The sequence below is a fragment of the Lactuca virosa genome, chromosome 3 (genome assembly GCF_052849685.1).
Source record: "Lactuca virosa cultivar CGN04683 chromosome 3, Lactuca_virosa_CGN04683_v6, whole genome shotgun sequence".
Lineage (NCBI taxonomy): Eukaryota > Viridiplantae > Streptophyta > Magnoliopsida > Asterales > Asteraceae > Lactuca > Lactuca virosa.
The window spans coordinates 235199204-235222461 of NC_136428.1; the positions used below are offsets into that span (position 1 = coordinate 235199204).

General features: G+C 38.6%; 1 protein-coding gene and 1 pseudogene across 1 annotated transcript; both read left to right on the forward strand.

Annotated features, from left to right (window-relative positions):
- The first annotated feature begins 435 nt into the window (after nt 1-435).
- Nucleotides 436-2438, forward strand: LOC145167056 (UDP-glycosyltransferase 83A1-like). Its single transcript, XM_079086143.1, has 2 exons — nt 436-1021; nt 1109-2438. Exons 1-2 carry the CDS (start codon nt 541-543, stop codon nt 2023-2025), a joined length of 1398 nt encoding a protein of 465 aa, XP_078942269.1. The 5' UTR covers nt 436-540; the 3' UTR covers nt 2026-2438.
- A 15518-nt stretch (nt 2439-17956) lies between these two features.
- LOC145164462 (UDP-glycosyltransferase 83A1 pseudogene) lies at nt 17957-19433 on the forward strand (annotated as a pseudogene).
- The last annotated feature ends 3825 nt before the right edge of the window (nt 19434-23258 follow it).

The following is a 23258-nucleotide window of genomic DNA, read 5'->3' on the forward strand; positions in this document are numbered from 1 at the left end:
CATAAACAACAGACATAATATCCACAAGGAAAAAGAGAAGATTGTCCACTTCTCTTTGTAACCGATGATAAACTACATAACACGTTTTTTACCCAAGTTGGTTTATATAGGTTAAGGTTGAAACCCAATAGATACTATCAAGAGGTGACCCCCATAGGTTTTTGGGTCACCGTATCTTTTGGTATGCCTCAACACAATATGTAACTATTATTTAAAATTTAGCGGATAAAACAAACTTATAATTACACTTTGTACTTGTGGACGCGAACCATATCCTGTCAAGCCTGAAATGAATCAGAAACATGGCTGTAATTGCTTGTTGTCTGCTGTCCTGAAGTTTTTAATCTCTATTCAGTAAAATAAAGGCCACAAGATACATGAGATGTAGTACATAGAACCTGACAAAACAAATATATTAAGGCTGCAATAAAAAAAGCCTTGAAATCTCAGTCATTTCTGTCTATAAAATTGAGCTGACTAGGAAGTAAGAAAGCACCAATCACTTGCTAGAAACTCACAATAACACTTCACTGGGAAATCATGACAAAACCTCATGTTCTAGTCATACCTTATCCCGCACAAGGCCATGTAATCCCTATAATGGAGCTTGCTCAGCGCTTAGTCAAGCAAGGTATCAAAGTTACATTTGTGAATACAGATGTCACTCACAAGCTTGTGACAAGTAATTCTCTAGAGAAAGATGGGTTTGGGGATCTAATGCAAATGGTTTCCATCCCCGATGGATTAGAACCATGGGAGGACAGGACTGACCTTTGTAAGTTGAGCAAATCCGTATTAAGAACCATGCCTGGCAAGCTGGAGGGACTTATAGAGACGATTAATGAAGAAAACAGCAATAAAGTCACATGTATTATTGCTGATGGTTGCATGGGATGGGCAATACGAGTCGCAAAGAAGAGGGGAATTAGTAGAGCAGCTTTCTGGCCAGCCTCAGTTTGTACACTGGCCTCCGTGCTGAGCTATCAGAAATTGATCGATGATGGAATCATTAACAACAATGGTGAGATAATAGACATGTATGGTTTTATATATTATTATATAAGACTCTAAGAAGGTCGTTCAATCTATCGTGAATCTTTGATTGCAGGCATGCCTCTAAACCATGATCAGATGATTCAGCTGTCAGAAACCATGCCACCTATAAAACCCACTGACCTCTCATGGGCGTGCTTTGAGGATTTGCCAACTGTAGAAGCTGTTTTTCAAGTTGTAAGAGAAGCTGTTGAAGCAGCTAGATTAACGGAATGGTATATATGCAACTCAACAACCGAGCTGGAACCTGCAGCATTTAGCCTCTATCCACAACTGTTGCCGATTGGCCCGTTGCTTGCAAGCAACCGACTTGGTGACCAAGCAGGCCACTTTTGGCAAGAAGACTCCACCTGTTTAGAATGGCTCGATCAACAGAAATCATGTTCAGTCATTTATATAGCATTTGGGAGCTTCACCATTTTCAACCAAACACAGTTTGAGGAATTGGCACTTGGTCTGGAACTTAGCAACAGACCATTCTTGTGGGTTGTGCGACCAGGCATGACAAAAGAGACTACAGCTGCTTTCCCAGTTGGGTATGTGGAAAGAGTAGGCTCTCGTGGAAAAATTGTGAGTTGGGCACCTCAACAGAAAGTCTTAGCTCATCCTTCTGTTGCTTGCTTTGTTAGTCATTGTGGTTGGAATTCTACTTTAGAGGGTGTTACAAATGGACTCCCTTTCTTGTGCTGGCCATACTTTGCTGATCAGTTTCACAATGAAAGTTACATTCGTCACATCTGGAAAACTGGACTGGGGTTTAACAAAGATGAAGGAGGTATTATCACACGAGGAGAAATAAAAAGTAAGGTAGCGCAGCTGCTCGGAGACAATACATTCAGAGTGAAGGCCATGGATACTAAAGAAAAGGTTACAAGCGCTATTACAAAAGGAGGATGCTCACACAAACATCTTAGCAATTTCATTGAGTGGTTACAAGAGCAATCTACAGATGCCCAAGAATATTCAACTTGACAATATATTATCTATAAAGGAGTTGGCAGGGCAATTTAGCACCTAAATTTCAAGTTTGATGTTCTAAAGTACGTATAACTATATTTGGGGAGATGAGTTGATTAAAACTCTATGCAAGGAGGCTTCCTTTCCTTTGGTTTGTTTCCATTTACTCATTTAAGGGAGCTTATGAAAAATTTATTCAACTTAATTTATGCAGACAACTTAAATTTACTATCATGCTTGTTACTAATGTTGCTTCTCTTGCTTTGCACTCCATCACCGATGCTGCTTAATATGGATCCTCCACAGCCTTTCCCTGTTGTCTAGGTTGTCACTCATTTCTACAAAGGTTGATGTCTTTTATATTCGGTCCCTCTTTTAGGCCATACAGCCTGTCTGTATTGTTTTAAAAAATATATGTTTTGGATTGATATTTTGGGTGAAAAATATAAATATAAAACAAAAGTACTTTGAGATGTTCTAAAGAACATGCAGTGAATTTTTGACATATATTCTGACATAATATTCCATTAAAAATTAAGTTTTTAATATAATAGAACTTTAACATATATGGACAAATATCGGTGAACGGCGGAGGATAGATTTTACAGGTTGTCCGGTGTAACATACACGTTCAGTTATCGTGTTTTGTAACTTTTAAAAATGAATAGTATTATGAAATATTATGTGATTTTTAAACGTTGAGTTCTAACATATAGTTTTTTTTACTAGAAATGAAGTAAAACTATGTTTAGAATCACTCGGAAAATATTGGAAGTCTTATGAGATTCCAATGTAATGTCAAATATTGAAATTTAACGAAATATAAAATTTGAAATAAGTAAAAATTTTATTATTGAAAGTTGTAGATAATTTCGTTAGAAACATTTAGGCGAAAACCTCATCGAAATCCGAGTTATAACGAAGAAGTTATGACTTATTGAAGTTTCGCGACAGAACCGGCACGATGCCATAAGACGTAAAAAGTGAGTTTTCGATAAAATGCTTTTTAGCCTTTATAATCTAAATGAAAGTCGTAGTATTCGTTAAACCAATAATTTTCATAAAAAGAACGTCAAAATCTGACTTCGTATAAGGAAGTTATGATTTTTCTAAGTTTCGGAATAGCAGTAGACAACTAAAAACTCGAAATAAAGATCGAGTGACTTTTAGCCGACACAACCTAAACGAGAATTGAATATCTCGTTAATAGTAGTACAACGGTAAAAAGACAGACGAAATCGGATGTCAGATGAAAAAGTTATGAATTTTTTAACGGACTTTTCTTGTCCCGACCCGTTAAAAATTAAACTTTAAAAATAAAGTCAAAATTAGCCGAAAGAGTCTAAACGAAAGTTGTAGAGTATCATCTCACCTACGCGTGAATATAAAGAACGTCAAAAACGGAGCTCGTACGCAAAAGATGTGAATTTTAGAAGTTTGATAAATCAAGTACGCCCAGCGTACTCGTGTAAGAGATCCGAAACTCGTCACCCTTCCTATTCCTTCGCATGAGTGCCATGTGTCGTAGCCTTGTTGCGTCTGATCTCATCCACTTCGTACGCCCAGCGTACGAAGTTACGCCCAACGAAGAGATGCGCGATGCAGTACGCCCCACGTACCGGAGATTTACGCCCAGCGTAATGCGAACTCTCGGACCCTATAAATAGCAAACGAAGGCAGCCGAATTTTGGTTACGAATTTCAATCTCTCTCACCCTTTACACTCTCTAAAATTACCCTAACACCTCCCGAAGCCTAGGAAACATCCCCGACACCCGAAGCAAGTCTCGACGCTCCGAAAGCCCGAGAAAATAATATTTTCAAGTTGAAACTCCCCCCGCGCAAGGCCCGGTTTTCAACTAAAATCCCTGATTTCATCACAGAAAGTCATATTTAAAGTTGAAGTGCTGTCCAAATTAATACTTTAATCCTCAGTTATTTCACGGTGAGTTCAATATAGGGACAATTATATGTTATGTGTTATATGTTCAATGTGTTTTCCCATGTTATTATGATAATGAGCTATACCTTTGACCACGAAGTGTATGACATAAGCATCACTTGGGTACTGGTATGTAGCCTTTGGCCATGAAGTGTATGACATAAGCATCACGTTGGAATTAGCAGAATGCTAAGATAGGGCTGAAAGCCTGTGTATTCTAGCAAAATAATATTCTGAAATTATATTTTATGCGCCACTTGGGCTGAAGTCTTATTGATGTATATCAAGTATTGAAATTGTTATGTCTCATTGATTACAAATCTTTGAATCTGATTATTCGTTGATATGGAAAGCATGTCATATGATATTCATTTGACTTTCATGTTCCTTGTCCCTCTTTGCTTCTGTCATATTGATATGTATATGGCATAATGTTATATTGTAACTGTTATTGAACTCACTAATCGTCACCTGCTTATCCCTCTCAGTGTTTAATTATTGCAGGTGATAAGCATCCAGTATAGTTTTATACTGGTAGAAGATGTAGAATAGATAATATTATAGCTTTTGTATTTGGTGTATAAATTCCTGGGAAATTATGTAATATATATAAAACTTTGTAGAAGTCTTAATAGTCGGTTTGTATCTAGTCTTTTGTAATAAGACCATATATGTAAAATATGTTTATAAATATGCATGTAGCATGTTTTGGAGTAATAATATTGTAAAGTTTAGAAATGGGTTCTTTCATCCGGCCCGAAAGATATCTACAAGAAGGTGTAAGAAGCTAAGTTGAAGAATAGTGTGTGATAACGTATCCCTAAGATATGACATGAACATAATTTTCTCACCATCGCTAACTTGATCGTCGAATCACCCTCCCGGGACCTCCTCTCCGGAAGAGACTGATGTCGTTTTCCTTTCTCTGATTGTGATTATAGATCCCCTCTGAAGTTGTTGTCATTCGGAGGCCGCTCGAGGATCACTTTAGTGGTAAAAGCTTTTGATGTTGTTTTTATGCGATCTACCGGGAGATCTCTGGTAGGTGCAACAAGCTTAGTTTTGATGCCATCAGACTTAGAAATAGGCGTTGTAAAAAAAATTATACTTCTGGAGTGGGTTGATTGGCTCATTGATCCTTGTAATGCCTTGTAACTTTTGCTTCTTGCTGAGCTAGCTGTGACTAAAATTGTTGTTTCTAAAAAAATATAAGTTTAAGATAACATCCATACATAAAAAATAAGGCCTAAAATTACAAATATCAATTTTTAACATCCTGATCAAACACTACAAAATAATAAAACTTAATGTAACCATTGCAATTTTTAGGTATGCTCCTTTTAACCCTTATTTTTAAATTCTTTTCATTTTGGTCCCTAGCCGAGTACGTTGGGTGTACTCTATGAATACACTGGGTGTACTGGCTCGAGGGTTGGACGTGGAGGCACCTATATATGCGGGACGTACGTGGGAGTATGGTGGGCGTACGCTAAGTAGGGACAAACCCTAATTTTTAGGGTTTGTGCCCTATTTAATCAACTTATGTTGCCTTGGGAGCATCTTATGGCCAAGCTCCACTTCTCCAAACCCTAAGAACGAAACCCTAGCCTCATTTGAGTGTTTGTGAGCCATTGTGTGATTTTGTAGTGGTTTTTGGGTCCCTTGAAGGAAGTGAAGCTTGGTGGTGAAGCTTTGGTGGACTTGGAGCTTGAAGATCCAGGATCTTCATCAAATTTGCAAGCTATTTGAGGTATAAAGCTCCTAACTTGATGGTTCCTTATGATAGATCTAGTTTAGGGTCTTATTTATGCCTTTTTGGGTCCTTTAAGCCTTGTTTGGGAGTATGGGCTACTCCAACAGCTTGTGATGATAGATCTAGGCTTTTCTGAGGTCCCTTGTACATAAAAATGATACCTTAATGGGTTTGGCTCAACCATGCAAGGTTGATGTTCTTCTTAATGGAGTTTAAATGCTAGATTTGGACTTTGGGGTGGTTTTAGCCATGCAAAGGCTTAAAGTCTTCGACTTTATGGTTTAAGACCTTAATATGATGTTGATTTGAGGATTGGATGTTAAGTTCTTAATTGTTTAAGACTTTTAGAAAGGAATTGGAGTCAGGCCAGTACGCTGGGCGTACTGGGTGCGAGCCCCGTTTCCAGATTAGTCGCGTACGCAGGGCGTACGAGCCAGGTATGCCGAGCGTATGCTAACCAGTGGGCCGATGAAGTGGTGGACTTGGATTATTTGGACTTTGTATTGATTGGGTTTGGACCTTAATCTTCTATGACATTAGATCATTTCTGGACTTTGGGCTATTGTTTGGTATTGGGCCTTCTTGGATTAGGCCCATAATGGGCTTTGGATGCCATTTAGAATTTTGGGCTATTTTTGGCTTTTAGAGCTATTGGGTTGGGCTTTGGTTAATTGACCAAGTGAGGAAAGGGTAAAATGGTCTTATACTCTGGGAGTTGGACAATTGAATGAGATTCATAGTTTTGGTTTATGGCCCAACTTATTAATTGGGTTTATTTGATTGGTTAGTACGAGGATTTTTTGGATCAGTAATCCGAGCTTTTATTTCAGATATTCAACAGCTTGAGGTAAGTTTCCTCCTTGTGCTTGGCTGGTCGAAGGCACCAATGTCGGCCCATGGTTTATTATGATTACGATTCTAGTAGTCTGTGTAACTCTTTCATGTATGTTATGTGATATGTATACCAGGCGGGGTCTGATGCCTGGCGGGGCCTGATTAGTGTATTGTATGCTATTTATCTTAGTGATTCAAGCATGTGTTTTATGTGTCTGTATGAATGTCGGGTGGGGCCTGATGCAAGGCGGGGCCTGATGAATGTGATGAGGTGTGGCCCATCTCATATTATTGACAGATATGTTCCGAGCGGGTGGGGCCCGATGGGTATTGGGCAATGACCCATTGTATGTTTGATATGTATGGTATGAGGTATCTTGGGGAACTCACTAAGCTTAATGCTTACGGTTTTCGGTTTATGTTTCAGGTATTTCCGGATCGAAGGGGATGAGCTCGGGATGATCGCATCGCACACACGTTATTGTTCCGCATTTTGTTTGACTCTAATGTAACTAAATGATTATTGACATACTCTAATTTCATTATGGGTTTTTATGACATACTCTGATCGCATCAAGGTTTGGGGTTGCGAGGCTTTCGTAAGACGAGAGACTCACGACAAGCTCGAACCTCGTAGTGAGCGAGGTATTTTCATCGGCTACCCACAGAAATCCTTTGGATATATATTCTATTGGCCGAGTGACAATGTTGTCTTCGTTGCAAGGAGAGGAGTCTTTCGCGAGAGAGAACTCATATGCCAAGATGACAGTGGGAGGCAAATTGACCTTGAAGAACTTCAATAGTTAAGTGATGAAGGAACCTCAAACACTAGCACTCAATCCGAGGAGGAAACTCCTGTTGAACCGATTGACGAGTCCTTACCCCTGAGGCGTTCCAGTAGAGTTAGACAGGCACCCGAGTTTTATGGTTTCCATATTACTACTGAGGGTGATACATTTATCAGTGATAGTACGCTGGTAAATTTGGATGAACCTAACAACTACAAGTAAGCCATGGCAAGCCCCGAGTCTACTAAATGGAAGGAGGCAATGGGCAGCGAGATTCAGTCCATGTATGACAATCAAGTTTGGAATTTGGTTGACAATGTACCAGGCCGTAAGACAGTCGGGTGCAAATGGATCTTCAAGAAGAAGACCGACATGGATGGGAAAGTACACACATATAAGACACGATTGGTTGCGAAGGGCTTTACTCAAACTCCTGGAGTTGACTATGATGAGACCTTCTCACCAGTGGCTAATATTAAATCTATAAGGATTATGCTAGCCATAGCTGCATTTCATGATTATGAAATATGGGAAATGGATGTCAAAACCGCTTTCTTTAATGGGAAGTTGGCTGAAGATGTTTACATGAATCAGCCAGAGTGTTTTGTCAATGCAAAGTACCCTAATAGAATGTGTAAGCTTGACAAATCTATTTATGGATTAAAAAAAGTATCTCGCAGATGGAATCTTTGTTTCGATGAGAAAGTCAAAGAGTTTGGCTTTTCGAGAAGTGAGGATGAGTCCTGTGTATATGTCAAAACTAGTGCGAGTATAGTTAGTTTTCTCGTGTTGTATGTGGATGACATACTGCTCATAGGAAACGGCATTCCAACCTTGCAGGAGGTTAAGTCCTGGCTTGGAAAGTGTTTCGCTATGAAGGACATCGGAGAAGCTGCTTACATTCTAGGGATAAGGATATTGAGAAACAGGAGTAAAAGGCTAATAGGACTTAGTCAAAGTACCTACTTGGATAAGGTGTTGAAACGCTTCAGCATGGAGGATTCTAAGAAAGGAGAATTACCTATCCAGAGCAATACCAAACTGAGTAAGACTCAGAGTCCGAGTACGGATGTGGAGATAGCAGAATTGAGTCGAATACCATATGCTTCTGCAGTTGGCTCGATCATGTATGCTATGACGTGTACTCGCCCTGATGTAGCCTTTGCTTTGAGCATGGTTAGCATATTTCAAGGGAATCCTGGTAAAGCTCACTGGACTGCGGTAAAAGAACATTCTTAAGTCCCTTCGAAGGACTAAGGACTGGGTCCTTACCCTTGGTGGGAGTGATAACTGGATATTTACCTTAAATGGAGGAGCAGTAACATGGAAAAGTTCCAAACTGGAAACTGTAGCTGATTCAACGTGCGAATCAGAGTACATAGCAGCAAGTGAAGCGTCGAAGGAGGCGATATGGCTAAAGAACTTCATCAGAGACCTTGGAGTTGTACCGGCTGTAAATGAGCCTATGGAGATTTTCTGTGACAACGAGGGTGCGGTAGCCTTAGCAAAGGAACCAAGGGATCATGGCAGATCCAGGCACATCAACAAAAAATATCACTTCATAAGACATCGAGTAGAAGAAGGAATCCTCGTAATGAAGGGGGTATCGTCAGAAGAAAACCCGACAGATCCCTTACAAAGGGACTGAGTAGGGTTAAGCACTTGCATCACTCTAGAAGAATTGGGCTGAAGGACGATATTAGTTTTAATGATTAGATAGACATTTAGAAACTTGTAATAGCTAAAACGTAATTGACATTTGATGATTAAATAAAAGGAGTTTTATTTATAAGTAAAGTTACTGTCTTGTGTCAATTGTTTACTATTGTTTCATTTTGCATGTTTTGACTTCCAAAATAATATAATTATTGAAACTATCTACAGTCGATCATACTTTGGAAGTAGGTTATGAAAGTAGACTGTCATGAATGGGTTTTTTGTAAGATTTTCTAAGGAGTTAGACATTGCAAAGTTTGCTACAAACATTCATGAGTGCTCTTGAAATAAGATTTGAGTATTGGATTAAACTCACACTCACATGAATCACTTCATGGAATTTATCACGAGTGATTGTGAGATGATAATATCTTATAGTCTTCAAACTAAGATATATGAGTTGTTGATTATGAGTTGGTTGTATATTGATAGTGCGAAAACGCATCGGTAACTCGATGTTATAAAACGTGATGTTGTGTATGATTTAACGAATAGTTAGTACAAGCATATAAGTCAAAGTTTATCTGTTCCTTTTATCCTAAGAGGATTAAAAGCGATATCTTGGGCCCCTCGATGATTTTGTTTTGACTTATGTGTCGGGCCCGGTCAAGACTCAATTGATGTGTTCAATTAAGTTCTATGTCAAACAAATCAGAAATCGGGAAACAAACTGCTGGACAATAAGTATGACTATGTTCCATGTATTTGTCCGCATGATATGTTGAGAACAGAGGATTATATGATCACTTATCTAATGGACGCATCAGAGTATGACAACGGCTTTTTGAGAGCTACGATTGCTAGTCAGATTCTAAGTTGCATTAGTAATTATAGTTATTAGACTTATCCAAGTGTGATACTGTTGAATTAGGTGTCTAAGCCCATAAGTATAATAGGTATGTACTTAACCCGATAGTAGCATGGTCCATTTCGGGATGCCTTCACAAGAACAGTTTGATAGATGGATATTTGAGTAAGAGGTTATTTATGATTTATTAATATACTATAAGTATAATATATTAATTGAGAAATCATATTATTTAATTATTATTGATCAAAATTAATTTAGTGATCAAAATAGACTAATTAAATTGAAACATATGAGTTGGGCTAATGATCCATGGTTTGGTTTGTGATGGCCTTATGGATTAATCCATGGAGCATTTATCTAAATCAAATAGATGGGTCATGGGCTAATGTGTATGGATTAGGGTTACACATGACCCTTGATATTCTACACACACACACACACACACACACATATATATATATATATATATATACATATATATATATATATATATATATATATATATATATATATATATATATATGTTGTGCTAAGAAGAAAAATGACACTACTTGCATTCCAAGAAAAAATCGATTTTCTAGTCTCCTTAGCCTCTCTCATATCCATCTAATTGTTACTTGGTGTTTGTGACTTGTTTGAGGCACAACACTTGGGGTGCTAAGTTCTCACAATGCCAAATTCTTACTAGCAACATCAACAACATCAAGAGGTAACTTCACATCTTGCTTTATGATTCATATGTTAAATTTTTGTATGCTAAATTAGGCTTCATGCTTTGGAACCAATGTTGCATGTATTATTAGAGAAAACTTAGATCCAAAGCATTAGGGTTGTATGTGTTAAGATTTATGGAGTCATGAACAAATTGACAAGTTCCTAAAAGTTCAAGGGCCATAAATGTAACTTAGCAAATTAAACAATTTAATTGTATTGTTTAATGGAAAAATGGATGGTGGTTCAATTATTTAATATTGAATGGACGCACATTTTAGGTGGAATAGTTTTGGACGGCATATATTTCAATTCAAATATGACGGCTCAATTTCATGTGCAAATTGCGGCTCACAAACATATATATATATATATATATATATATATATATATATATATATATATATATATATATATATATATATATGTATGTATTGCAAGAAGAAAGTGTGCAGCAGCGTAGCGCAGAACAACAAAAGTGCCGAGTGATATTACCATTTGTAATCTTATAGTGAGTTAATATAAAATCTAGTTGCGCCCGTGGACGTAGGATTTACACCGAATCCGAACCACGTAAAATCCTTGTGTTCCTTCTTGCTTTATTTTCTCGTTTCATTTGTGTGTGTGATAGTGTTTCCGCTGCGTGTACCCGGTCCGGTTCCTAACAACTGGTATCAGAGCCTGGTTAGCGAGGTTTTGGAGGGTACGATCGTTTTTTTTATCACGCACGAGTGTACCTGATTTGTATCTTGTTTGTCGTAATGGCTGAAGACAAGATTATAATCGAAAGGTTCAATGGTTCTGATTTTAGCTGGTGGAAAATGCAATTAGAAGCATTGCTATGTCAGAAAGACTTGGACATGGTACTCGGAGACAAACCGGAGAAAATGGAAAAAGCTGCTGAAGATGCGTGGAACTCAAAGGACAAGAAAGCCAAGGCGGTTATTACATTGTCGTTGACGAATAGCGTTGCTTTCAACATCATGAATGAAACCACGACACGTGGTATGATGGAGGCTCTGTCAAATATGTATGAGAAACCATCGGCGGCTAACAAGGTGTTCTTGATGAAGGAGTTGTTCACTACAAGGATGAATGAGGAAGGCTCAGTTACGGTTCACATTAACAATCTAAATTCAATTCTGTCCAGATTATCATCTGTGGGAATTAAATTTGATAACGAGACTCAAGCATCACTGCTACTAGCTTCTCTACCTGATAGCTGGTCCGGAACAGTTACCGCTGTTACGAGTTCCGTGGGGACCAGTGGTATGACTTTTGAAGGGGTTAGAGATTTGGTTCTAGGCGAGGATATCAGACGCAAGAATCAAGGTGGATCTTCCTCTTCTGATTTATTAAATGTCGGAAGAGGTAGAGGGAATAACAGGAATAGTGGAAGCAGTGGGAGTCGGGGAAGAAGTTCATCTAGAACTAAGAAGAATGTGAAGTGCTGGAACTGCCAGGAGGTGGGACATGTTAAGAGTCAATGTCCAAAGAAAGAATTGAACATTACCAGTGCTGAGAATGTGTCTGAGGATGATGCATTGATACTCAGTATGGAAAGTTCTGTAGACTCTTGGGTCATGGATTCAGGGGCTTCGTTTCACGCCATGGACAACGGGGAAACGATGGTGAATCTAAAAGAAGGAGATTTTGGAAAGGTACGGTTAGCAAATGACGAGATGCTTCAAGTAACGGGCATGGGAGATATTGATTTGGTTACTTCATTGGGAACTACATGGAGCCTGAAGGATGTTAGGGTGATTCCGGAGCTGAAGAAGAAATTGATTTCTGTTGGTCAGCTGGATAAACAAGGACTGGAAGTAAGGTTTGGAAGTGGTAAATGGAGGGTGGTCAATGGTGATCTGGTGATTGCTCGTGGTATGAAGTGTGGGTCATTGTATATAGTTGAGGTACCTGATGAGGGAAGTATGACCGTCCCTGTTAAGCAAGACAAAATCTGGTTCGCTAAATCTACGGCTAAGAGAGCTCATTTTGCAAACATGAATTCTGGAGCCAAAGAGATGTTAGCTGAACGAGTTCAAAAGTCTAAACCATTCAGGGGATTCTGTGATAGTGGGAGCACGAGACGTGTTCCTGGTACAGTTACAAAGAGCCGTTGGGTTTTGAAGACTAAGACTGAAAAATTCTCTCCTGTTGAATGTTTGCAAAGTTGGGAGAGTGTTAGTGGTCCTCGGTGTATCTCTGGATCTGGTGGAGTGTCCAAACCGGTTGAGACAGAGGATGAGTTGGTGGTGGGATTAGCCACGGCTGAGTTGGAGCTAGTGGGAGCTTCAACTGGCCCTTCTAGTAATTGATGATGAGGGGCGGCTGCAACTAGAGAAATCAGACTAAGTTTTAGCTTGTTCTTTGGAACTGGAAGCTTGAAGGACTTGGTTGTTTTTTAAGATTACTGGAGTAATTAAGAGTTGGATGGCGGAGAAAGACTAATTTGTTCAAGCCTTCAAGTGGGAGATTGTTAAGATTTATGGAGTCATGAACAAATTGACAAGTTCCTAAAAGTTCAAGGGCCATAAATGTAACTTAGAAAATTAAACAATTTAATTGTATTGTTTAATGGAAAGATGGACGGTGGTTCAATTATTTAATATTGAATGTACGCACATTTTAGGTGGAATAGTTTTGGACGACATATATTTCAATTCAAATATGGCGGCTCAATTTCATGTGCAAATTGCGGCTCACAAACATATATATATATATATATATATATATATATATATATATATATATATATATATATATATATATATATATATATATATATATATGTATGTATTGCAAGAAGAAAGTGTGCAGCAGCGTAGCACAGAACAACAAAAGTGCCGAGTGATATTACCATTTGTAATCTTATAGTGAGTTAATATAAAATCTAGTTGCGCCCGTGGACGTAGGATTTACACCGAATCCGAACCACCTATAATCCTTGTGTTCCTTCTTGCTTTATTTTCTCGTTTCGTTTGTGTGTGTGATAGTGTTTCCGCTGCGTGTACCCGGTCCGGTTCCTAACAGTATGTGCACCATAGGGATGTTAAAGTACATAAAACCCAACATACGTGTCCAAGTAGTGTTAGGAGATTAGATCTGAAGTTGTAAGCCTTAGTTTGGTGAATGGATGGCTTAAGGACCAAGTTCTAGGTCCCAAGGAAATAGGGTTTGAGCTAAACCCTTTAAGAGGGGGTATTAAGGGGTAAAGTCAGAAACTTTACCCTTAAAAGGACATTTTTAGGGTTTATGTAAAGTATGAAGCTTGGATCTGAAGTGTAGGGGCTTAATCCATTAAAATAGCCCAAACAGACAGGGAAACTCGGCGAGTCCAGTAAGGGACTCAACGAGTTGAAGCCGGGTTGTCCCGATTTTACAACAGGTAGAACTCGACGTGTCTGGGAAGGGACTCGACGAGTTGACTCGGTTGACCACGAGTCTGAGTAGTACAGGTACTCGCCGAGTTGGGAGATAACACGACGAGTTGGGTTGACTAGGAGTTGACCTTGACTTTGACTCTGACCAGGATGTTGACTTTGACCAGGGGTAAAATGGTTATTTTACCCTAAGAAGGATTATCAGATTCTGATTAAGTGTTATTGTGAAATTGATAGCCGGGGAGTCGTTGGAGCAGCCATCAGGGATTCCTCACACGAGATTTCACAACTAGCATTTGAGGTGAGTTTCCTCCAGTAGGAACGGGTCTAAGGCACCAAGGCCGGCTCGTTTAGTTAGTAGTAGTTCCTGACTATGGTCTGATGCCGGGCGGGGCCCGATGTAGGTTTACATGCTTTTCCGGATTTCGATCTGATGCCGGGGTGGTCCCGAGGAATTCTTGTATGCTTGATGTCTTTGTGATTCTTGCATGTGTTTGTATTTTATGTTTCCGAACTTCGGTTCGATGTTGGGGCGATCCCGAGGAATGTTAGTATGTTACCGGATTACGGTCCGATGCCGGGCGGGGCCCGAGGAACGTTTAAGTGTTAATGTTATGTGCTTAGGTTTATGTGTATTATTGTTTATGCTCTTATGTATTTCAAGATTTTCTCGATGCCGGGCGGGGCCCGATGCCGAGCTTGACTCGATGTAGCAGGGGCGGGGCCAAGATATGTTTATGTGTTATGTGTATGGTATGTGGTAGTTGGGGAGACTCACTAAGCTTCGTGCTTACATTTTTCAGTTTTGGTTTCAAGTACTTCCTCTAGCAAGGGGAAGAGCTCGAGATGACTGCATGGCATACACCACTGTTTTTAGCCTGAGAGGATTCACTATGATTTATGATATATGATTGTGATATTATGACATATATGTTGATGTTATTGAGATACATGACTATGATTTTTATGTGATGGATAATATTGATGGTTTTTATAATTGATTTAAAACGAAAATTTTTGGTCTATACTTTTTGGATGTTTCATTTACTCAACTTGAAGGACTAGACTACGGTTAAACTTTTGTGCTAGTGGCAAGGCTTGAAGCTATCAGATTGTTTCTAGCTTATGCTTCATTTAAACAGTTCAAAGTGTATCAAATGGATGTTGAGACTTCCTTACTTTATCGATATTTACAAGAAGAAGAATTTCTCAAGCAGTCTCCAGAGTTTGAACTTGAAGACTTACTAAATCATGTCTACAGACTCGATAAGGTTGTGTATAGACTTAAGCAGGCCCCTAAAGTCTGGTATGATACATTGCCAACTTATCATGTTGAGAATGGTTACAGGAGAGAGCAAATAAAATCACGTTATTCTTTACGAAGACAACTTGTGATCTTATCCATGCCCAAGTATATGTTGATGACATTATTTTTTGGCTCTACCAATAAAAACTTGTGATCTTATCCATGCCCAACTTGTGTGTAAGATTTCAAGCTTCTCCAAAGGAATCTCATATGCAAGCTGTGAAAAGGATTTTTAGATATCTAAAGGGAAATCCAAATTTTGGTCTTTGTTTCCCTAAAGATTCATCGCTTGATCTTAGTAGGTACACAAGTTCAGACTATATGTGCAAGCTGTGAAAAGGATTTTTAGATATCTAAAAGGAAATCCAAATTTTGGTCTCTGTTTCCCTAAAGGTTCATCGCTTGATCTTAGTAGGTACATAAGTTCAAGTTCAGACTATGTAGAGTGTACATTAGACAAATATATATATATATATATATATATATATATATATATATATATATATATATATATATATATATATATGGAGGATGTCAACTTCTAGGTGGAAGACTCATCAGATGGTCTTGCAAGAAATAAACCTCAATTGCGTGTTCAATAATTGAATTTGAGTATGTTGCAGTTGGTAGATGATGTGCTCAAGTACCATGAATCCAAAATCAGCTTTTGGATTATGAGTCGAAGTTCAAAAAAACTCCAGTCAGTAGTGACAACACCAACGCAACTCAAATAACTCGGAATCTTGTTCATCACTTAAAATAAAGCATATTTAGATTAGACACCACTTCATTATAGACATTGTTCAGAAAAGGGAAGATTGAGTCGTTGTATGTTCCAACAAATAATCAACTACCCGATCTTAAGGTTTTTCAGCTCAATCCCTGTAAATTTCTATCATTTTTTATTTTATTTAACTTTTAGTTAACTTTTTTTTCTTAAAAGAAAATAACAAAACTTTTTTTTTCATTTCTTCAACAACCTTAATCAATTACAATTTGTTTATCTTTTAAAATACAATCATCAGTGAGTGTCTTGTTCAAAGTGCTACTCACCCAACATTTGAGCAAACCTACGTACCCACCATCCTTCATTATACCATGCATCCATTTTGTCTCTAACTGTAAAGGTCACCACCACTACCACAGGAGGATTGGGCCTTAACTTGTTTAAGATCATGGTTTACTAGTAGATCATGCCAAACTGTTTGAGATATTTACTACATATATAGGTTGTAAGTTCTGACTTGTAATTGATGATTTTGAAAGAGAATTTAAGTGAAGGTGGTGTATATAGAGAATTCTTTCTTGCTTTTCCAGAAATATAGGAAACCAATGTTGCTTACAATGATAATATATATAGTTAGAGAGCAAAAAACCATCTTAACTCTGATATCAACTGATGAAACACATGTAATACAGTCTATCATGCGAGGGGTGTTTCACTATATGTCTACGTTGTCTTCTTCAAAATCTTAGATTGAAGGCTGAGATACCTACTTTTTATAGTGAAAATCAATGTTATTTAAGCATGACAAGTAACCTAGTCTATCATGAGAACAATAAGCATATTGATGTCGGGATGAATTTCATTCGTAATGTTCTTCAAGAAGACAGGTTATCTATCGACAGATAACTATTACAGAGAACCTAATAGTTATATTAGCAAAGGCGTTGCCATCAAAGAAGTTCAAGCATTGCTTTGACTTGGTGAATTATCGTATGAAGTAAGTCCCTTCGGGGCAAACCGGCAGGAAGGAGATGACTCTTAGGAATCTTTGATAGTTGAAGTTAATTCAAGTCAAGGTGGAGATTGTTAGTTAGAGTGTGCCTTGGAGTTTGGTGATTCGAATAAATTACCTGAACCCGGAACGAAATGAAGATACCCAAATGTCGAATTAAGTGAAGAAACATGTTTTGTTCTTATGAATTTTCTTGTATATGGGCTCGACATAGTTGTTAGGTTTATTGGTTATAAGTATTACTAACTAAGTTTTCTATTTGATCTCTTTTGAAAAAGTTGAGAAATAAAAAAGATCTCTGGTCACTGCCATTAAAGCGTAGGTCACGCTGATCAAACCACGTTAATTCTTTGTTTTTTTTCTTGTTTTTTTGCTTAGTTGTGTGTCAACAATAAAAATATGGCTATGGCTATGCCTACCGGTTGCCTGATGTCCAGAAGTTGCTTATCTTAATTGATGGTGTAATATTTTTGCACCAATATTTTAGATCTTATGGGAAGTTGCTGTCGGATGCTTCTAGATTTGGCTGACTTGATACCGATTATTTATATACTTTCATTGGGTATATGACACGTCAATAATAGCGGGGCCTGGAAAATCATATGGCCAATAGTGATCTCCAAAATATACCTTAATAGCAGGGTTCATATGTATGCCACAAAAGGTAAAAATATTAAATTATTGAAGGGTCCATCAACGCCTGTTTTCAGAGATGTCGTTTTATCATGCAATAAAGAGTATGGAGTCAAGACAGAAGATCCGAGAAAGTGATTTCAGCTAAACTCCAAAAATGGCCACAGATAAAGGAGATCTCAGTCACCGAATAGGACGAAACAGATAAAATTATTATGCACAAGGTAACTAACAAAAAAGCCTTGACATATCAGTCAATTATGTCAATATATATAGTCGAGCAGACAATTAAGTATAGAAACACCAACACTTTCCCGAGACTCACCAGAAAACTTCCTTTAGAAAACATGGCAAGACCTCATGTTGTAGTCATACCTTATCCCGCACAAGGCCATGTAATCCCTATAATGGAGCTTGCTCAACGCTTAGTCAAGCAAGGAATCAAAGTTACATTTGTAAACACAGAGGTTAATCACAAGCTTGTGACAAGCAATTCATTGGTCAAGGATGGTTTTGGGGATCTAATGCAGTTGGTTTCAGTCCCTGATGGGTTAGAGCCATGGGAGGACAGGAGTGACCTATGCAAGTTGACCACGTCAATATTACAAACTATGTCGTGCAAACTAGAAGAGCTTATAGAAACGATTAACAAAGAAGGCAGCAGTAAAGTTACATATATTATTGCTGATGATGGAATGGGATGGGCCATAAAAGTCGCAAAGAAGATGGGAATCAGAAGAGCGGCCTTCTAGTCAGCCTCAGTTGCTACACTGGCCTACGTGATGAGCTTTCAGAAACTAATTGATGATGGAATCATTAACAACAATGGTGAAACATGCATGATTACATATTTCATAAAATAAGAATCTATTAATGTCCATTAACCTTTTATGATTTTTTTCATTGCAGGTATACCTATAAATGATCAGATGATTCAGCTTTCGGAAAACATGCCACCTCTGAAGTCCACGAACCTCCCATGGACGTGCTTTGAGGACTTGGGCACTGTAAAAGCCTTTTTTCAAGTTGTCGTAGAAGCTGTTGAAGCCGCTAGTTTAACCGAATGGTTTTTATGTAACTCGACTACTGAGCTGGAGCCTGCTGCATTCAGCCTGTACCCGCAGCTGTTGCCGATTGGTCCATTGCTGGCTAGCAACCGACATGCAGACCAAACAGGCCACTTCTGGCAAGAAGACTCCACCTGTCTAGCATGGCTCGACCAACAGCCATCATGTTCGGTCATTTATGTAGCTTTTGGGAGCTTCACCATTTTCAACCAAACACAGTTTGAAGAATTGGCACTTGGTCAGGAACTTAGCAACAGACCATTCTTGTGGGTTGTGCGACCAGGCATGACAAAGGAGACTACGGCTTCTTTCCCAGATGGGTATGTGGAAAGAGTAGGCTCTCGTGGAAGAATTGTGAGTTGGGCACCTCAACAAAAAGTCTTAGCTCATCCTTCTGTGGCTTGTTTTGTGAGTCATTTTTGTTGGAATTCTACTTTAGAGGGTGTTACAAATGGACTCCCTTTCTTGTGCTGGCCATACTTTGCTGATCAGTTTCACAATGAAAGTTACATTCGTGACATCTGGAAGACTGGACTGGGGTTTAACAAAGATGAAGCAGGTATCATCACACGAGGAGAAATAAAAAGTAAGGTAGAGCAGCTGCTCGGAGACAATTCATTCAAAGCTAAGGCCATGGATATTAAAGAAAAGGTTACAAGCAGTATCAAAGAAGGAGGATGCTCACACAAAAATCTTGGCAATTTTATCGAGTGGATACACAATGATACAGATGCACTATAACCAAGTTGACATATGTGCAGAAGAATCTATATATAACGGCATTTAGTACGTTAATTTGAAGTTTTGTGAAAATGTTGCCTCCAAAATTAGTAAGTGGCAAATAGTTCAGGGTTATTTCTGTAACTTATCATTTACTATTCATAGTTTGACTATGAATAGTAATATAAGTGTGAAATGTTTGAAAATGAGAATGGACGGTAATATGGATTGGCAACTTGTTTGGTAAATATTAGGCGCATGCTTTTTGGGTCAACAATGGAGGCGCAGTATAAACAAGTCAAATTAGAAGGCGCAGCAATTTTTGGACGAAAAACTCTTTTTTCTTTTCCTTTCATATTACATTCCCTTTGGCTATAAATAGCCTAAGCCATTTTCATCATAAACACACGAACCAAAGTCAAAGTATATATAGAAAAGCATTAAATATATATATACTTATACACCACCGTGTATTTTAGCTCTCCGACTCTATTTGTAATCTCTTTCATAATCCCTGTAAACACTGCAAATTATAGTGAATTGTTTCTCGGCTTCCTCCGCCCGTGGTTTTTTCCCGATTTGGGTTTCCACGTAAATTCCTGTGTCTCTATTCTATTTATTTTATTCGTATTACGTTGTGATTATTACGCTTTGATAATTTTTGATCCCATTCCGCATTGAGCTAATATTATTTAAGTCAATTCGTATCCGTCGTATTTTACAACAATTGGTATCAGAGCATCCGGGTTGTGATATTAGCTCGTTGGGATCATTTTATCAAGTAATTAATCATGTCTCCGGTAAAATACGATATTCCACTACTGGATCGTAACACCCGATTTCCGTTGTGGCAAGTAAAGATGAGAGACATTCTCATTCAGATGGATTTACACAAGGCGCTATTGGGCTTCAATAAGATGCCCGGTACATGGACCGAAGAAGAAAAGGAGATGAAAGATCTGAAGGCTTTATCCCAGATTCATTTGCACTTGTCAAATGATGTTTTGCAAGATGTTCTAAAAGAAACGTCAGCGGCTTCTTTATGGCTAAAGTTGGAACAACTGTTGATGACCAAGAGCTTACCAAACAAGTTGCATTTGAAGCAACGGTTGTTCAATCTCAAGATGATTGAAGGAGGCTCTTTAACTGAACATATATCCACATTTAAAGAGTTAGTAAATAACTTAGAGAATATGGATGTTCAGTATGAAGATGAAGACTTGGCTCTATTCTTACTATCGTCGTTGCCAGAATCCTATAGCCATTTTCGTGATACTATTATCTATAGCCGTGACACTCTAGTTTTAGATGAAGTCTATACAGCTTTGGATTCAAAAGAGAAGATGAAGCATATTACTGGTGGTGGTTCAAGTGATGCTAAAGCCGAAGGTTTGAATGCCAGAGGAAGAACAACAGAGAGAAGTAGAACTTCTCAATCTTCCAACAGAACCAGATCCAAGTCAAAAGGCAAACGAAAGTTTTGCAACTATTGTCACAAGAAGGGACATGTGCTTGAAGAATGCTTCAAGTTGAAGAACAAAGAAAAAGAGAAGACGACAACAAATGGTAAACAAGCTAGCACTTCGGGTGAAGTCGATCTAGCTGAGGTCGAAGGTATTGGAGAACTTTTGACAGTTTATTCAGATAAACTGGATTCCACTGGTGATTGGATACTCGACTCTGGTTGTACTTTTCATATGTGTCACAACAAAAGTTGGTTTTACACATTTGAAAAGGTTAACCAGGGCTATGTGTTGATGGGTAACAATACTACATGTCCAGTTCTTGGACATGGTTCAGTCAGGATCCGTATGTTTGACGGAGTTATTCGAACCATGGGGGATGTTAGATATGTTCCTGACCTCAGAAGAAACTTGTTATCTCTCAGTTCCTTTGACAAAAAGGGATACGAGTTTGCTGGTAAAGGTGGAGTTCTCAGGGTATTCAAAGACGGTTCCGACAAACTGAGAGCCAAATGAAAAACCTCAGATCTTTACTTTCTTGACGGGCAAACAATTTCGAGTGATGCTGCTGTTGTTTCAAAGTCTCTTTCTGATCCAGATCAGTCCCGTCTTTGGCACCTTCGACTCGGCCATATGAGTTTTCAAGGCATGTCAGAATTGAGTCGAAGAGGTTTACTTGGTCAACAAAAGATTGTTGATTTGGATTTCTGTGAAGACTGTGTATATGGCAAGGCAAAACGAGTAAGGTTTGCAAGTGGTATCCATACAACAAAAGGACCACTTGATTATGTTCACTCGGATTTGTGGAGACCGGCTCGAGTTGCTTCAAAAGGTGGAGCTATTTATATGCTCACTATTATTGATGATTTCTCCAGGAAGGTGTGGTCTTTCTTCTTAAAACATAAAGGAGACGTTTTCTCTACCTTCAGAAATTGGAAAGTTCAGGTTGAAAAGCAATCAGGTCTGGTGGTAAAGTATCTTCGTACGGATAATGGACTTGAGTTTTGCTCAGAAGAGTTTAATATCTATTATCAAAAGGAAGGCATTACTCGACATCGCACAGTAGTCCATTCACCTCAACAAAATGGTGTAGCTGAAAGGATGAATCGCACCATTATGGAGAAGGTCCGGTGTATGCTTTCTAATTCCAAATTGCCAAAGTCTTTTTGGGCGGAGGCTGCTTCGACTGCTTGCTATGTTATCAACCGATCACCGTCACGAGCAATCGAGAAGAAAACTCCGTTTGAGTTATGGTCTGGTAAACCTGCCAATTATTCAGATTTAAAACCATTCGGATGTCCAGCGTATGCACGAGTTGACAATGGGAAGCTAGAACCAAGAGCAATCAAATGCATTTTTCTTGGGTACAATCAAGGTGTAAAGGATTACAAGTTATGGAGCTTTGATTTGAAGAAAATTATCGTCTCAAGAGATGTTACTTTTGATGAGTCTGCTATAATTCAACCAGTTGTTGACTCTTCTAAAAGAACAGATGCATCAGATGTATCATCCGAAGCAAATAAAGAGAATGCTCAAATGGAGGTGGAGCTTCCTACTTCACCTACCACTAATCAGAGTACAAATCAGCATCAAGATTCTTCTTCGTCGGATGAGCATGTTGTTGGTGAAGATTCAACACCTTCACAACCACAAGCTACTACTCCAAGCATTGCAAGAGATAGACCGAGAAGACAGATTATTCCTCCGAAGAGGTATGCTGAATCTGATTTGGTTGCCTATGCTTTTATTGTTGCTGATAATATTGAGTCTGCAACGGAGCCTGCAAATTATGACGAGGCTATCAAATCTGAAGACTCAAATGATTGGATGCTCGCTATGCAAAATGAGATGGAATCCTTGCAGCGAAACAGTACTTGGAATTTAGTTCCTATTCCGAAAGGGAAAAGACCAGTTAAATGCAAGTGGGTCTACAAGCTCAAGGAACCTGTCAACCCAAATGATAAACCAAGATACAAAGCTCGGTTAGTAGCTAAAGGCTACAGTCAGATTCCTGGTATTGATTACACTGACATTTATTCCCCAGTTGTCAAACATACTTCCATTCGTGTATTGTTGGGGTTGGTTGCTTCTAACGATTTTGAGTTAGAACAACTTGATGTCACTACAGCTTTCCTAAATGGTGAGCTTGAGGAAGAGATTTTTATGCAACAACCTGAAGGTTTTGTAGTTCCTGGAAAGGAGAACTACGTATGCAAGTTGAACAAATCTCTTTATGGCCTCAAGCAGTCTCCTAGACAATGGTACAAGAGGTTCGATTCTTTCATGACCAATCACAAATTCAGCAGGTGCACCTATGATAGCTGCGTTTATTTTAAGAAAGGTGACAATGGTTCAAAGATCTACTTACTCTTGTACGTGGATG